The sequence below is a fragment of the Ursus americanus genome, chromosome 16 (assembly GCF_024610735.1).
Source record: "Ursus americanus isolate L20-20 chromosome 16, mUrsAme1.1.p, whole genome shotgun sequence".
In the NCBI taxonomy this organism is placed as follows: domain Eukaryota; kingdom Metazoa; phylum Chordata; class Mammalia; order Carnivora; family Ursidae; genus Ursus; species Ursus americanus.
In genome coordinates this window covers 7,396,388-7,412,488 of record NC_142142.1, presented here as the reverse complement: position 1 = coordinate 7,412,488, position 16,101 = coordinate 7,396,388, and the positions used below count along the sequence as shown (strand labels likewise).

The 16,101-nt window shown below is 56.8% G+C and overlaps 1 protein-coding gene across 8 annotated transcripts in view; it reads left to right on the top strand.

Annotated features, from left to right (window-relative positions):
* Positions 1–16,101, top strand: part of NUMA1 (nuclear mitotic apparatus protein 1) — a 65,017-nt gene that overhangs the window by 45,075 nt on the left and 3,841 nt on the right. For 7 of the 8 annotated variants that reach the window (XM_045782756.2, XM_045782760.2, XM_045782759.2 and 4 more), the window contains exons 7-20: positions 680–767; positions 1,993–2,113; positions 2,615–2,772; positions 3,054–3,171; positions 3,277–3,394; positions 3,733–3,873; positions 5,964–6,086; positions 6,184–9,582; positions 10,007–10,048; positions 11,514–11,582; positions 13,746–13,856; positions 13,952–14,170; positions 14,263–14,420; positions 15,529–15,775. In XM_045782756.2, the coding sequence (XP_045638712.2) occupies positions 680–767; positions 1,993–2,113; positions 2,615–2,772; positions 3,054–3,171; positions 3,277–3,394; positions 3,733–3,873; positions 5,964–6,086; positions 6,184–9,582; positions 10,007–10,048; positions 11,514–11,582; positions 13,746–13,856; positions 13,952–14,170; positions 14,263–14,420; positions 15,529–15,775 (5,112 nt within the window). The remainder of the gene's footprint in view (positions 1–679; positions 768–1,992; positions 2,114–2,614; positions 2,773–3,053; positions 3,172–3,276; positions 3,395–3,732; positions 3,874–5,963; positions 6,087–6,183; positions 9,583–10,006; positions 10,049–11,513; positions 11,583–13,745; positions 13,857–13,951; positions 14,171–14,262; positions 14,421–15,528; positions 15,776–16,101) is intronic. The other variant, XM_045782761.2, reaches the window with a different exon arrangement.

The following is a 16,101-nucleotide window of genomic DNA, read 5'->3' as shown; positions in this document are numbered from 1 at the left end:
GGCAGTGTCCAGAGAGCTGTGGCCTTTCGCATAGTGGTGAAACGTGTTGAATCATCCCATTTTATACTCACTTAGTTCGTGGCTCCTATCTGAGGTTGGGGTTGTAGTGGCTTGGGAGGAATGGGTGGCTCCTCTTTCAGTCTTTTCTCTGCTCCAGGCTGGTCATAGACCCGGTGAAAACATAAATTCGCAAGGAGAAGGAACTATGTCAGGGTTGGCCAGAAAAATTAGATCAACTCTGTAAATTTGGAATTCGGACAGTGAAGGACAGATGTTAGAGCTGAGCTGGTGGATAAGCTTTGAATGAGCCCTGGAGGGTTCTTGGGTTCTCAGACAAAGAACAACAGTGAGGGTCGTTTAGAAGAGGGCGACATAGCTACGTATAAAAGCTTTCTGACTGCACTACTTCTTTGCCCCTTTTCTTCTCGGTGGTCAGGAGTGAAGTCAGATAGGGACTCTGTCTGACCCCCGATGCATCTTTAGAGGAGCTGAGGAGGTGAGGGCAAGCAGGGTCAACATGTCTCTGCTAGAATGTTCTCAGCTGGAATGTGGGACTTTATGCTTTGACAGGAAGACTGGGCTCCAGCAGGCTCCTGGGGCTGGCACGGCCAGTGTGGTGCCCTCCGTCTCTTCAGGCCTGACACTTCAGCAATGCTCCTTTTCTCTCTCTGTGGCCCAGGCTGAGTTAGCAGTCATTCTCAAGTTTGTGCTGGACCATGAGGATGGGCTGAACCTAAACGAGGACCTAGAGAACTTCTTGCAGAAAGGTAAGTAAGGCCTACTCCCGAGGATCCCCTTCTGTCTGAGCTGGGAACTGCTAGGGGGGTTTGTTTTAGCCTCCAACGCCGGGCACAGAGTCTGTGCACAGGAAAAGTGTATAATGGAATAGGTTGATTTCTGGGCCATGTTGCCATCTTCTCAGTTCCTATGGAGCTCTTCCTGGCTGCCTGGCAGCGCCCGAGCGGGACACGATAAGTGATCACGTCTGCTGGTAGGTTGTCCTTGATCACCCCGCACATGCCTTTCCTGTTTTTTATTTTTTAAGCAACTGCTACTCTAGGCTTAGAAGCCGAGAGTAGCGCCTAAAAGAAGGGCTTTTCCCCGCATGAAGCTCACGTTCTAGGTGGGAAGGCAGATACGTAGACCAGTAAGTAGCGTACCGGGGGGTGCTAGAACGGAGAGGCGCCCCATCTACCAGCTGTGTGCTGGACGCATGGGAGAAGGGGCGGGAGCTCCACGTGTCTTCGGACGAAGAGGCTGTCTCGTGAGGACAGGTGTAAGAAGTGGCTCTAGGAGGGCTCTCTTCCAGCCACTGAATTTGATGTTCCTCATGTTCAAGTTCCTCTTCAGCCCTTCGAATGGAGATGCTGGAGGTGTGAGTCTAGAGTGGAGGCGAGGGCTCTGGGCCAGGGTGTGGGTTTGCCAGTCAGCGCGTGGATGGCCCCTGAAGCCGTGGACACTGTGGGCAGAGCAGGGAGGCCCCATCCGAATTCTGGGAGCTTAGAGGCTGGGGGGAGAAGGGAGGGAGATGAAGAATGGGTAGGAGTGGGCGAGCTGTGTGAAGGTGGTCGGGGGAGCCGGGGGGTGGGCAGAGGTTTTGAGAAGGAGGTGGTGCTGGCAGTGTGCAAGATTTCAGAATGGAGGAGTTCAGGAAGGAGGCCAGTGGCTCAGACCTGAGCAGTTGCTGGGCTGAGAGGAGATCTTGCTCGGGGCCACTCCCAGGCCGCCTCTGCAGTGCTGGGTGCGGGGTAAAGCATGAGCACTGGACGACCGGGGGAAGCAGAAGCCGCTTGCTTGACGGGGCTTAGTGCCACTGACCTCTGATAATCCAGACACTGCGGTTCAGCTTCTGCCCAGTGGCCTCCCTCTGTCACTTACGTAGAAGTGTCTGTGGATTCACTTCCTCTGAGGCAAGTTCTCAAATTGTATAAAGGTGTCAATCTGTTCACCTTCTTACTAACCTTTATGTGGTTGGTTTGCTTCTTCCCCTAGCTCCTGTCCCTTCTCCTTGCTCCAGCACCGTCTCTGAAGAGCTGTCCCCACCCAGCCACCAGGCCAAAAGGGAGGTTCGCTTCCTGGAGCTACAGAAGGTTGCCTCTTCCAGTGGGAACAAGTACGCGCGGCGCCTCCTCTCCTGGGGCCTCAGCATCCGGTCCTCAGACCCTGCAGTCTAGGGGCTAACACTTCACCAGCCTGTTAGGTCATCACACAGTGCTTGGGGTACCTTATAGATGTTGTCAGCTGCCCCAGTACTAATTAGGGGAGTTGGTTGGGATCCATTTTTGGCGGAAGGCCTTCCTCAAAGGCTGTTCCCTGTTTATGGAATTCCTTTCTTCCATGGAGACTCTGCTAAAGTCCCTTCTCTCAGTGCAGCTCTGCAGAGGCAAGATTTTTTTTGACAAAGAAGTTAAGGCTTGGAGGAGGGAGAAGAACAGTTTTCTCAAGGTCGTGTCGTGAGGCAGGAGGTGGCACTGCACACAGAGCTGAGGTGTTTGGCCTCCCAGCCGGTGCTCCCAGCCCTAGAGCCCTGCTCACCCTTCCCCGCCTGGTGCTCTTCCCTCAGCCCTCCCTTTCCAGGCGCTGACCATGGCATCTGGGCCATCTCCTTCTTCAGCTTCCTCTCAGGTTCTCCAGCCTCCCCCATGGGCGACATCCTGCAGACTCCGCAATTCCAGATGAGACGGCTGAAGAAGCAGCTTGCGGATGAGAGAAATAATAGAGATGAGCTGGAGCTGGAGCTGGCCGAGAACCGCAAGCTCCTCACTGAGAAGGGTAGGCATCTTGTGCGCTGGCGGGCGAGGTGCGAATGAGCAGTGTTTGGGATTTTCATCCAGGGAAGTGCTGGGCTTGTGCGAGGAACGGCCCCTCATTCCATGTTGTCCGTTCTGCTGGCCGTGGCCTGAGCCAGGCAGGCTGACCTCCTGGAAGCAGGTTCTGCCCTTGCCATCATCCTTCTTTCCCTTAGATTGCATGCCGCCCCCTCCTCCTCTCTTCCCCAGAGTTCTGTGCTGACTCTCCCCTCCTCTCCCCTCCCCTCCCCTCCCCCCGGGCAGACGCACAGATAGCGGTGATGCAGCAGCGCATTGACCGCCTGGCTCTGCTGAACGAGAAGCAGGCGGCCAGCCCGCTGGAGCCCCGGGAGCTTGAGGAGCTCCGTGGCAAGAACGAGAGGTGGGAGTCTCCCTGCTTTCTTCCCAGCTCCCCACCCCACCCTGCACCCTCGGGGGGGTGGGGGTAGGTGCTACTGTCTTTTCTAACTGCTCCCCGCCCTCACAGCCTCACTGTGCGTCTCCATGAAACTCTGAAGCAATGCCAGGACCTGAAGACAGAGAAGAGCCAGATGGATCGCAAAATTAACCAGCTTTCTGAGGAGAATGGGGAGCTCTCCTTTAAGGTGAGTGTTGGAGGGGGAGTCTGTCCCCGCCTGGAGGCCCGTTGGGGCTGAGTTGGTCTGGAGGATTCTCCAAGAGAGGGTTGAGAAGAAGGTCGTGGCACCTGTCCTGTGCTTCAGTCTTTCCAGACACCTGCATACCTTGGCCCTTTCCTTGTCCCATAATTGGCTGTGGCCCTGATTTTTGAGTCTCGAGTTAAAGATGTGATTTGTTGTAATTGGTTTGAGGCACGTTAGAAGGATAGTCGGACACCTGCAGCCCCTGGAGTTGGGGAAACACACAGCAGTGGTGGTACTGGCTTTGACCTTGGGTGACAGGGACTCCTGCTTGTCTGTCTCAGCTCCGGGAGTTTGCCAGTCACCTGCAGCAACTACAGGGTGCCCTTAACGACCTGACAGAAGAGCACAGCAAGGCCACTCGAGAGTGGGTGGAGAAACAGGCCCATCTCGAGAAGGAGCTCAGCACGGCCGTGCAGGACAAGGTAAGCCCTCTGCTTTGAGGAGCCAGGGCCACGGTCTTGACTACCCGTTCACGGCTGAATTCCATTTACCACTCTATTCTTTGGGGCCTTTGGGAAGTAAGCTGACTCCTCCTCAAGGTTTAATAGTGCACTGTAACAGGGAGATCGTGGGCTTACGTCCAGTGCACCTTTGAGTCCTGTCTTCGCTGTTTACAAGGTGTGGGATCTCAGAGGAGTTACTTGACCTCTTTTCTGTCTAAGCATGCTCTCTGTAAGGTGGGAAAAATAATTAGCTGCCTCATCACCCGTTGTCGGATACGTTATACAAAGTGCCGGGCACGGCGTGTGGTGCGAAGTAAGTTTTCAGTGAGTTCGGTACTGTTACGATTGTTTTAAGATTTTATTTTTGGGGCACCTGGGTGGCTCAGTCGGTTAAGTGTCTGACTCTTGGTTTCAGCTCAGGTCATGGTCTTAGGGTGGTGAGATCGAGCCCTGCATTGGGCTTCTTGCTCAGCACAGAGTTTGCTTGAGAGTTGACCTCCCTCCCTCTATCCCTCCAACTCGTGCTCTCTCGCTCTCTCAAATAATCTTAAAAAATGTATCTATCTATATCTGTATCTACCTTATAGATCGACCTATATATATATCTGTATAATTTCTACACCCAGCATGGGGTTCGAGTTACAACCCTGAGATCAAGAGTTGACTGAGCCCACTAGATGCCCCACTATTATTTTTATTGCTATTCTTAAGAACCTAGTTCTACCATTTATTAACCCTGTAGCCCTAGGGCAAGACACTTAACATCTGAGCTTCAGATCTTGCTCCGCAAAAGGATAGTAATAGCTACGATGAGGAATTCAGAGAGAGAGCCCAGCACGATCCTGGCCCTGGCTTAGTGAACAGTGGGGAGTGGGGCTGGGGGACAGGGCTGGAAGGTGCTATGGCTGCTGCTTTTGATGCCCAGGCAGGCTGGGGATATGTGTGTGTGTGTGTGTGTGTGTGTGTGTGTGTGTGTACACATATATGAATATATATATATATATGTGTGTGTGTGTGTGTGTACACATATATGAATATATATATATGTGTGTGTGTGTGTACACATATATGAATATATATGTGTGTGTGTACACATATATGAATATATATGTGTGTGTGTACACATATATGAATATATATATGTGTGTGTGTGTATACACATATATGAAAATATATATATGTGTGTGTGTGTATACACATATATGAAAATATATATATGTGTGTGTGTGTACACATATATGAATATATATATGTGTGTGTGTATACACATATATGAATATATATATATTTATAGCGTATATATTTTTATGTATTTTTTAAGAAAGACTTTTTTAAAAGATTTTATTTATTTATTGGACAAAGAGAGATACAGCGGGAGAGGGAACACGAGCAGGGGCAGAGGGAGAGGGGAAGCAGGCTTCCCGCTGAGCAGGGAGCCCAATGCAGGGCCTGATCCCAGGACCCTGGGATCATGAGCTAAGCTGAAGGCAGACGCCTAACGACTGAGCCACTTAGGTGCCCCAAGATTTCCTTTTTTTCTTTTTTTTAAAGATTTATTTATTTTAGAGCACAAGCAAGCACGGGGAGAGGGGCAGAGGGAGAGAGAGAATCTCAGACTCCTCACTGAGCAGGGAGCCTGATGTGGGGCTTAATCTCCCGACCCCGAGGTCATGATCTAAGCCGAAATCAGGAGTTGGACACTTAACTGACTGAGCCACCCAAGCGTGGCTGGGGATATTTCTGAGCTGGTGAGTGAGTGGATAATCTGGGAGCCAAGACTTGTCTGAGGTAGGGTATATAGTAAGGAAATTTTTTTTTTTTGTAAGTAAGGAAATCTGAAGTAAACTCAGCGGCCTGGAAGAAGACATTAACAGGTCATGTGATTTAATTCAGCCCTGAAATTAGGGCTAGAAAGTCAGGTCCCTCATGATCCCAGGTCCATGGTTTCCGCGTTTTTCCCAAGGTCGGCAAAAGGAGATCTTGATAACAGGGTGGTAGGGCTCCATATGTTGTTGGCGACCTAGTGCCTGTTCTGTCTCTGTTCACATGAGGCTCTTGTTTACCTTCAGAAATGCCTTGAAGAAAAGAATGAAATCCTTCAGGGAAAACTTTCACAGCTGGAAGAACATTTGGCCCAGCTGCGGGAGAACGCACCCCGGGAGAAGGGCGAAGTGTTGGGGGACGTCTTGCAGGTAGGAACGCACAGGAGCAGCAGCGAAGACAGTTCTCACAGGTGCTGTGGTGATCGAGGAGTCACGCTGGTTCTCGTTTGTCTCTTTATCTCACCAGATGGAAACCCTGAAGCAAGAGGCAGCCTCTCTTGCCGCAGACAACACCCAGCTCCAAGCCAGGGTGGAGGCGCTGGAGGCTGAGCAGGGCCAACGGGAAGCCAAGCTGCTTGCCGAGCGGGGCCGCTTCGAAGAAGAAAAGCAGCAGCTGGCCGGCCTCATTGCCGAGCTGCAGGGCTCCCTGTCCAACCTCAGCCAGGCGAAGGACGAGCTGGAGCAGGCCTCTCAGGCTCGGGGGGCCCGGCTGTCTGCCCAGGTGGCCACGCTGACTTCGGAGCTCACCACCCTCAATGCCACTCTCCAGCAGCAGGATCAAGAATTGGCCGGCCTGAAGCAGCAGGCCAAACAGGAGCAGGCCCAGCTTGCACAGACCCTCCAGCAGCAAGAACAGGCCTCCCAGGGCCTTCGCCAGCAGGTGGAGCAGCTGAGCAGCAGCCTGAAGCAAAAGGAGCAGCAGTTGGCGGAAGCCGCCCAGGAGCAGGAGGCGGCCAGGCGAGACCATGCCCAGCGACTGGCCACTGCCGTCGAGGAGCGGCAGTCTTCTTTAAAGCAGAGGGATTCGGCCCTCCAGCAGCTGGAAGCGTTGGAGAAGGAGAAGACTGCCAAGCTAGAGGTCCTGCAACAGCAACTTCAGGCCGCTAATGAAGCCCAGGACAGCGCCCAGGCCTCGGTGATTCAGGCCCAGCAGGAGAAGGCAGAGCTGACCCAGAAGGTGGAGGAACTCCGTGCCTGTGTTGAGGCAGCCCGCCAGGAGCAGCGTGAGGCCCAGGCCCAGGTGGCAGAGCTAAAGGTCCAGCTGAGGTCCGAGCAGCAGAAAGCAACCGAGAGAGAAAGGGTGGCCCAGGAGAAGGGCCAGCTCCAGGAGCAGGTCCGGGCTCTTGAGGAGTCCTTGAAGATCACCAAGGGCAGCCTGGAAGAGGAGAAGCGCAGGGCCTCAGACGCCCTGGAGGAGCAGCAGCATCACATCTCCAAGCTGGAGGCAGAGACCCGGTGTCTGGTGGAACAGCATAAGCAGGAACGGAAGGAGCTAGAAGAAGAGAGGGCTGGGCGCAAGGGGCTGGAGGCCCGATTACGGCAGCTGGGGGAGGCCCATGAGGTCGAGATGGAAGCCCTGCGGCGGGAGCTGGCAGAGGCCATAGCCTCCCAGCGTGAGGCGGAGGGTGAGTGTGAACAGCTTGCCAAGGAGGTGGCCACCTGGCGCGAGCGGTACGAGGACAGCCAGCAAGAGGAGGCACAGTACGGCGCCATGTTCCAGGAACAGCTGATGACCCTGAAGGAGGAATGCGAGAAGGCCCGCCAGGAACTACAGGAGGCCAAGGAGAAGGTGGCAGGGATCGAGGCCCACAGCGAGCTCCAGATCAGCCGGCAGCAGAGTGAGGTGGCTCAGCTTCATGCCGACCTGGCCAGAGCCCTCCAGCAGGTCCGGGAGAAGGAGGTCAGGGCCCAGAAGCTGGCAGACGACCTCTCCGCTCTGCAGGAGAAGATGGCTGCCACCGGCAAGGAGGTGGCCCGCCTCGAGGCCTTGGTGCGCAAGGCAGGAGAGCAGCAGGGAACGGCCTCCCGTGAGCTACTCAAGGAGCCGCTGAGGGCAGGAGACAGAGAGGCAGAGTGGCCGGAAGAGCAGCAGGGACGCCAGTTCTGCAGCACGCAGGCGGCACTGCAGGCCATGGAGCGGGAGGCCGAGCAGATGGGCAGTGAACTGGAGAGGCTGCGGGCTGCGCTGATCGAGAGCCAGGGCCAGCAGCAGGAGGAGCGTGGGCAGCAGGAGAGGGAGGTGGCTCGCCTGACCCAGGAGCGGGGCCGGGCCCAGGCCGATCTCGCCCTGGAGAAGGCCGCCAAGGCAGAGCTGGAGATGCGGCTGCAGAATGCCCTCAATGAGCAGCGTGTGGAGTTCGCGACCCTGCAGGAAGCCCTGGCCCACGCCCTGAGGGAAAAGGAAGGGAAGGACCAGGAGCTGGCCAAGCTTCGTGGGCAGGAGGCAGCCCAGAGAACAGAGCTGGGGGAGCTGCAGCAGACTGTGCAGCGACTGAGGGAACAGCTGGCCAAGAAAGAGGAGGAGCGCCAGCAGTCTCTCGGGCCGGCCGGTGGGGAAGACCCTTCTGGGTCAGGAGCGCAGTCGGAGTCTCCAGGAAAGAGCGCGCGAAAAGGCCCTGAGCTCGAGGCTCTGCGGGCGGAGGTGAGCAAGCTGGAGCGGCAGTGCCGGGAGCACCAGGAGAAGGCCTCCGGCCTGGAGCGCAGCCTGGAGCGTGAGCGCGCCTCCCGCGCGGAGCAGGCCGGGGCCCTGGAGGCTTTGCAGGGCCGGTTAGAGGAGAAGGCCCAGGAGCTGGGGCGCAGTCAGGACACCTTAGCCACAGCCCAAAGGGAGCTGGCCACCCTCCGCGCCAAGGCCCAAGACCATAGCAAGGCTGAGGACGAGTGGAAGACCCAAGTGGCCCGGGGCCAGCAGGAGGCTGAGAGGAAAAACAGCCTCATCAGCAGCTTGGAGGAGGAGGTGTCCATCCTGAACCGCCAGGTCCTGGAGAAAGAGGGGGAGAGCAAGGAGTTAAAGCGGCTGGTCGTAGCGGAGTCGGAGAAGAGCCAGAAGCTGGAGGAGAGGCTGCGTCTGCTCCAGGCAGAGACCGCCAGCAATAGTGCCAGGGCCGCCGAGCGCAGCTCTGCGCTGCGGGAGGAGGTCCAGAGCCTCCGGGAGGAGGCAGAGAAACAGCGGGTGGCTTCGGAGAGCCTCCGGCAGGAGCTGGCCTCGCAGGCAGAGCGAGCGGAGGAGCTGGGCCAAGAATTAAAGACATGGCAGGAGAAGTTCTTCCAGAAGGAGCAGGCCCTCTCTGCCCTGCAGCTGGAGCACACCAGCACGCAGGCGCTCGTGAGCGAGCTGCTGCCCGCTAAACACCTGTGCCAGCAGCTGCAGGCCGAGCAGGCAGCGGCTGAGAAGCGCCACCGGGACGAGCTGGAGCAGAGCAAGCAGGCGGCTGGTGGGCTGCGGGCAGAGCTGATGCGGGCCCAGCGGGAGCTCGGGGAGCTGGGGCCCCTGCGGCAGAAGGTGGCGGAGCAAGAGCGGGCGGCGCAGCAGCTGCGGGCTGAGAAGGCCAGCTACGCGGAGCAGCTGAGCATGCTGAAGAAGGCTCATGGCCTGCTGGCAGAGGAGAACCGGGGGCTGGGCGAGCGGGCCAGCCTTGGCCGGCAGTATCTGGAAGTGGAGCTGGACCAGGCCAGGGAGAAGTATGGCCAAGAGCTGGCAGCTGTGCGTGCTGACGCTGAGACCCGTCTGGCTGAGATGCAGCGGGAAGCACAGAACACGGCCCGGGAGCTGGAGGTGATGACTGCCAAGTATGAGGGTGCCAAGGTCAAGGTCCTGGAGGAGAGGCAGCGGTTCCAGGACGAGAGGCAGAAACTCACTGCCCAGGTAAGATGCCCAGCTCAGCCTCGCCCCCAGAGATCGGACCTGAGAGAAGGGACGATGTCCCCTTCTGTCTTGTCTCCCCTCGCTCGCAGGGTGGCTGGTAGTGTTCAAGTACGTTGCCCCCTACTGTCCTAAAGAAAATACCAGTAGTTTCCTCCTCCCTGAAAGCTCTGTTCCTGGAGAGTCGAGTTGTGAAGGCCATCAGCCTGTTCTAGAAGCACATGGTCCTAGGCAGGTGTGCCTGCAGTGGAGACCCTAGGAGCTGCTGGGGACTAGAGTGAGCCAAACTGGCATTTAAAAAAATTACTACAAGTCGCATTCCTTGGAGGGAAGTCTCAGAGCCTCAGTGAGATCAGCCTGGCGGTAGGGCTAGCATCCCTCCTGCCCCCATCTCACCCTGTCTCCGTTGCCCCTCCCCCGTGCACAGGTGGAGCAGCTAGAGGTATTTCAGAGAGAGCAAACTAAGCAGGTAAAGCCTGGGGTCCCCGATAAATGCTGGCTGCTTAAGCGGTGACCCGTCTCAGTGCATGACCCCGGCCGCAGCTTGCCTCCGCCGCTCCCGTTGCGAACTGTTTGTGAAGGGGGCAGGGTCAAGCCATGGAGTCCAGGCCCGGGCTGCCCAGGAGTGCGGTGTGCTGGGCCCTCTCTCGGGCCTCATCCCACCCAGCCCAGGTCGGCGTCCCCATCCTTCTGTCCCTTCTCTCCTCTGGCTGTCAGAGATGAGGGGTAGGGTAGGCTTCATCTTTCCCAGGTCCGAACTGGTGACCAGCATTCCTTGGGATTCCCAAATCTCCAAGTTCTGTTCCAAAATTGAGTGCCAAACTAAGAGGAGCGGCAGTGACCCTGGGCCTAGTTTAACCCAGCCCCCTTCTTTCCCGCCGAAGCCGTAAAGGTGATAAGAAAGCAGCCCTCACAGGTCAGGGAGGGCTGTGAGCACAGGACAGCTGCCCATCACCCCTGGGGCTTTAACCCCAAGCATGAACTAGAGCTGTCTGGGAACAGGAAGGCCAGGCTTGACGGGAGACAGGAGGTGGGCCGGCCTGGCTGCTGGGCCCTCACAGGGATCTCCCTGTGCTGCCCTAGACGGCAAGGCTACCGGGCTGGTATTTAGCGGGAGCACCGTCTCTCCAGCACCCCTCCTACTCAGTCACCTGGGGCCTGCTGAGGAACCGGGCCCTCCTCTCCTTCCATCGCCGCCTCCAGGGAGCCTGAGACGATGGGGACGTTGAGACCGAATAGCAAACAGTCGGCAATGGAGCTCTTGCCTCTCGTCTGTCGGTTCCTGCTTGAGCTCCCGGAACGCCTGGAGGAGCCAGCAGTGCTCGTGGCTGTTAGGCTCCCTCTCGACCCCTCCCTCCCTCTGCTCCTCTCCTCTGTGGGAGTGGGGTGGGCTTGGGGTAGAAGGGCTGCCCCTGGTCTTGTCCGGCCGTCCGCTTCCCAGTGCTAACCCCAGCGGCCACGTTGCGAGCACCAGCCCTAACAGCCTATGGAGATTGGGAAGAGGTCTGAGCATCTGTGGGCCTTGGCAGTTTTGGGGAGGAGGGTTGGGTGTTCATTACTGTCTGCTAGAATTACAGACTCGGTCCCCTGTTCCTGTCCCCAACCCGGGAAGGCTGGGGCTAGGAATAGTGGCAGTAGTAGCGTGGTAGTGGGGTGTCAGCTCCCCAGACTCAGTTTGGGTTGAGCCTGGAGGCTGCAGGCTGGGGACAGAGGCAGGCGTGGGCAGATGACTCTGGCAGCCCCTGCTTATGGGGTCACCTCACTCAGGTCCTGCCAACCAGCCTAAGCAGCAGGCTCTTCCCTAATTGGAGGCCAGAGAAAGGACCCGTTTCTTCTAGGAACACTGGGGATTTATCCGGGGAAAGCTCCTAAGGTCTCTGGACATCCAGGGGAAGGCCTCCTGAGTTTTGCCTTCTCTTCCTCCCCTGCTCCAGGTGGAAGAACTGAGTAAGAAGTTAGCTGACCATGACCAAGCCAGCAAGGTGCAGCAGCAGAAGCTCAAGGTAGGATACAGTGGGGGAGGGAAGGTGCTCTGTAAGCCCTCGGGCTGTGGTGGGCGTGGGGCAGAGGAGGGCCTCACAGCCGCACACCTGCCTGCGGCTCAGGGGCCCTTGCGTGCACCTTCTTGGCGCTCTCGAGGGAAGACGAGAACGACGCCCATCCCTCAGACCTTCATTCTCCACTACAGTAGCTCCTCGTCCTGTGTGGTTTAATTACAAATTCAGCTTCTCAGTCACGCTAGCTTCATTTCTCTTGCTTAGTAGCTACGTATGGCGAGGGCTGCCAGATTGGACAGGCAGATACAGAACACTTCCATCACTGTAGAATGTTTTTTTGGACAGCACTTCTCTAGACAGCCTAGCCTCGAGGAGTGTCATCAGCATTTGATATTACAGTGCAACCTAATGTATTTTTTAAAGATTTTATTTGACAGCGTGAGAGAACACAAGCGGGGGGGGGGAGGGCAGAGGGAGACGGAGAAGCAGACTCCTCTCTGAGCGGGAAGCCCGATACAGGGCTGGAGCCCAGGACCCTGGGATCATGACCTGAGCTGAAGGCAGACACTAAACCGACTGAGCCACCCAGGTGTCCCGGCCACTTAATATTCTTAATACTTTCAGCAATGTCACCTTCTTTGGTTTAATATCTGCTTTTTCAGAGTTCAGGCTTCACAGCTTTTACCAGGGGCAGAGGAATTAGGCACCGGGGGACCTGGGACTCACTAAAGCCCTGGTGGGTCACAGGAGTTGGTGGGAGCGCAGAGCTTCGTTTCCCTCAGCGCCCTTCCATGCCATCACTGTGTGATAACATGCTCATCGGGGCGCCTGGGTGGCACAGGCGGGTAAGGGTCTGACTCTTGGTTTAGGTTCAGGTCGTGATCTCAGGGTCATGAGATTGAGCCCCATGGCAGGCGCTGCGCTCAGGGTGGAGGCTGTTTGAGATTCTCTCTCGCTCTCCCTCTGCCCCTCCCGCGCATACTCTAAAATACATAAATCTTTTTTTTTTTTTTTTAAAGATTTTATTTATTTATTCGACAGAGATAGAGACAGCCAGCGAGAGAGGGAACACAAGCAGGGGGAGTGGGAGAGGAAGAAGCAGGCTCATAGCGGAGGAGCCTGATGTGGGGCTCGATCCCGCAACGCCGGGATCACGCCCTGAGCCGAAGGCAGACGCTTAACCACTGTGCCACCCAGGCGCCCCTAAAATACATAAATCTTAGAAACAAACTGGGGCACCTGGGTAGTTCGCTCGGTTAAGCGTCTGCCTTCAGCTCAGATCATGATCCCCGGGGTCCTGGGATTGAGCCCCGCATCAGGCTCCCTGCTCAGCGGGGAGCCTGCTTCTCCCTTTCCTCCTCACTCGTGCTCTCTCTTGCTTTCTCTGTCTCTGTCTCTCTCAAATACATAAAGTCTTCAACAAAACCCCAGATCCTTATTCCCCGTTTGGGGGCCTGCCCGGGGCTGGAGGTGTAGGAGAGGTAAGGCCAGCTAGTCCGGTGTCTGCTACAAGCTAAGCGCTCCCGGGCCTTGCACAGAGGGACCAAGGACTGGGTATGGGCATTGCTCCCAAGGAGTCTGTGGTCTGGGCAGGAGGCAGTGCAGCATCGTCAGTGAGCCCGCACAGGCTTTGGAGTCAGGTGGGCCAAGGTTCAAGTCTTCCTGTGCTGTGATCCTGGTCAGTACGTTTCCATTTCTGAGCTGTGTCTTCATCTCTGAAATGGGGAGGAAGTTACTTCCCACAGTGGTTTTGAGGAGAAAAAGAGTTCACAGTTCCTCAGAGAGCTCATGGGCCAGGTGCCTAGCTCTGTACCCATGTTCCTGAGGCTCAGTCCCTTTTGGGGAGTAGGGAGTCTTCTTGGGGAGACTACTCATGGAGAGAGAATGAGACAGATTGTGCCTGGTCGCAAAGATAGGGCTGTCAGAACTCTGCCAGAAACGGCATTAGCCGGATAGGGAAAGCTCCTGCAGAATGTGGACCTTGGGGGGTGTGTGGTGTGTCCAAGTCAGGTGGGAGTTGGGGGCAGGGGTAAAAGGATTTTTTGTGCATGTCGAGAGAATACAGGAGTCTGAAAACACCCATGGAGCCCAGGAGCCCAGGGCAAGTCCATGATTTGGGTGGAGTGGACAGACCAAGCGACCCCAGTCAGCGTTTGTCACGCCTTTCAGGCCCAGGGAGGGGAGAGCCAACAGGAAGCCCAGCGCCTCCAGGCCCAGCTGAATGAGCTGCAGGCCCAGCTGAACCAGAAGGAGCAGGCAGCTGAGCACTACAAGCTACAGGTGAGGGGCCCCCAGCCCTGGCCCACTGCCCAACTTCTTGCCCCCCAGTCCCTGCCCCACCCCCAGCACCCCACCCTACCTGTCTGCCCATGTAGATGGAAAAGGCCAAGACCCACTATGATGCCAAGAAACAGCAGAACCAAGAGCTGCAGGAGCAGCTCCGGGGCCTAGAGCAGCTGCAGAAGGAAAACAAAGAGCTGCGGGCTGAAGCTGAGCGGCTGGGCCGGGAGCTGCAGCAGGCCGGCCTGAAGACCAAGGAGGCCGAGCAGACCTGCCGCCACCTCACCGCCCAGGTGCGCAGCCTGGAGGCGCAGGTGAGTCTCTGCTTGGACAGACCCCTGCACCCCTCTCCCAGGCTGCCTCTGCCTGGGCTTGTCTTCACTCTCCCTGGTCCTCTCCTCCTCAGGTTGCCCATGCTGACCAGCAGCTTCGCGATCTGGGCAAGTTCCAGGTGGCGACTGATGCCCTGAAGAGCCGGGAGCCCCAGGCTAAGCCTCAGCTGGACTTGAGTATTGACAGCCTGGATTTGAGCTGCGAGGAGGGGACTCCCCTCACTATCACCAGGTGAGGAGGCACCCTGCCGCCCTCTTGTCCACCGAGTGCCTCCTGTTTGTCAGTCTGTGTCCTGGCCACTGGGCCTAGTGCGATAAGGATGCGGTCCATCTGCCCTCTGGGAGCTTATTCGTAGAGTAAGGAAACTGGTCACAGGTGGTAGGCCACATGTTTGCATAGGGCACAATGGGAGTAAAAAGAAACGAGTGGTCAGAAGGGGCTTCCTGGAGGCTGTCACTTCTGCTCGGAGTCTGCAAAGGAGCTGAAGGTGTGTGTGCCCAGCGAACAGAGCGGAGCAGAGGGCAGAGGCCGAGAAAGAGCCTGGCTGGGATCCCCACTGAAGTTTAGACTTGATCCTAAAGGCATCGAGGGACCGCGAAAGGGTCTGAAATGAGGGAGTATTTGGTCCAGTTTGCATTTTAGAAAGCTTGGTCTCATAACTAGTAAAGAAGCTGAGGCGTGTCAACACCATTACAAAAACACCCAAAAAATATTAATGCATTTATTTACCCCTCACAATCCTCTGAGGTGGGTTCTATGATTATCTCCTTTTCACAGATGAGACTGGGACTTAGAGGGGCAGTCATCTGCCCAAGGTCCCACAGTGGCAGAGGTAGGCTTGAGTCCCTGCTTGTCACCAGGCTGATGCCTCCCTTCAGGTGCCGCTAAGTCTAGGTGAGAGGAGATGAGGCGGACCCGGCCAAGGAGATGCAAGCGGACTGGGGTGTGGTTAGCGAGCTGTTAGGTAGGATTGTGCCCGTGTTCGTGGCTGGCGGCGCGCAGCAGGAGGCTGCTCCCGTTCCCTGAAGTAGGAGATCCAGGAGGAACGGACAGATGGACTTAGTTTGGACATACTCACTGTGGAGCTGGGTGTCCGGGGGGGATGTCTGGGACAGTGGCGTCCGGGAGTTGCCAGTGTTACGGACCTGAGAGCGCCACGGGAGTAGAGGGGCTCACTGGGGATGGAGAGTGGAATGGAGGGAGGGCCCAGGTTAAGGGCTTTCCTGGGTGCCTCTTAAAAATTAGAGCAAGAATGGGGTGCTTGACCTGGTCTGCTTGTAGTAAATGTAGGAACCGGTCACTCTGGAGCACGGGGATGAACAAAATGCCTTTTCTACAGCAAGCTGCCTCGAACCCAGCCAGATGGCACCAGCATCCCTGGAGAGCCAGCCTCACCCATCTCCCAGCGACTGCCCCCCAAGGTAGAATCCCTGGAGTCTCTCTACTTCACCCCGATCCCTGCTCGGGGTCAGGCTCCACTGGAGAGCAGCCTGGACTCCCTGGGGGACGTCTTCCTGGATTCAGGCCGGAAGACCCGCTCCGCTCGTCGACGCACCACGCAGATCATCAACATCACCATGACCAAGGTCAGGCTGCTGGGCGTGGGGCTGCAGGCCAGTCAGGCTCACTTGCTCGTAAGGGCACCTTCCCATCGGGTCCTCACAATCGCCTCCCAAGGCTGGCAGGGCTGACTGGTCCCTATCTTCCAGAGGGGAAGGCTGAGGTCCCAAGAAACACAGGGACTTACCAGGCCTCTTTTCTAGAAAGGGGCAGGGCTGGAATTGGACGCCTGCTGGCTCTAAGGCCGATTTCTTTCCATGGGTAGCACTGACCCTGTGCAGGCTGAAGGGAGAGATTATGAAGAAGTTACAGCCCAGCCCTGGGCCTCCTCCAGTACACCTCCTTGTGGCTG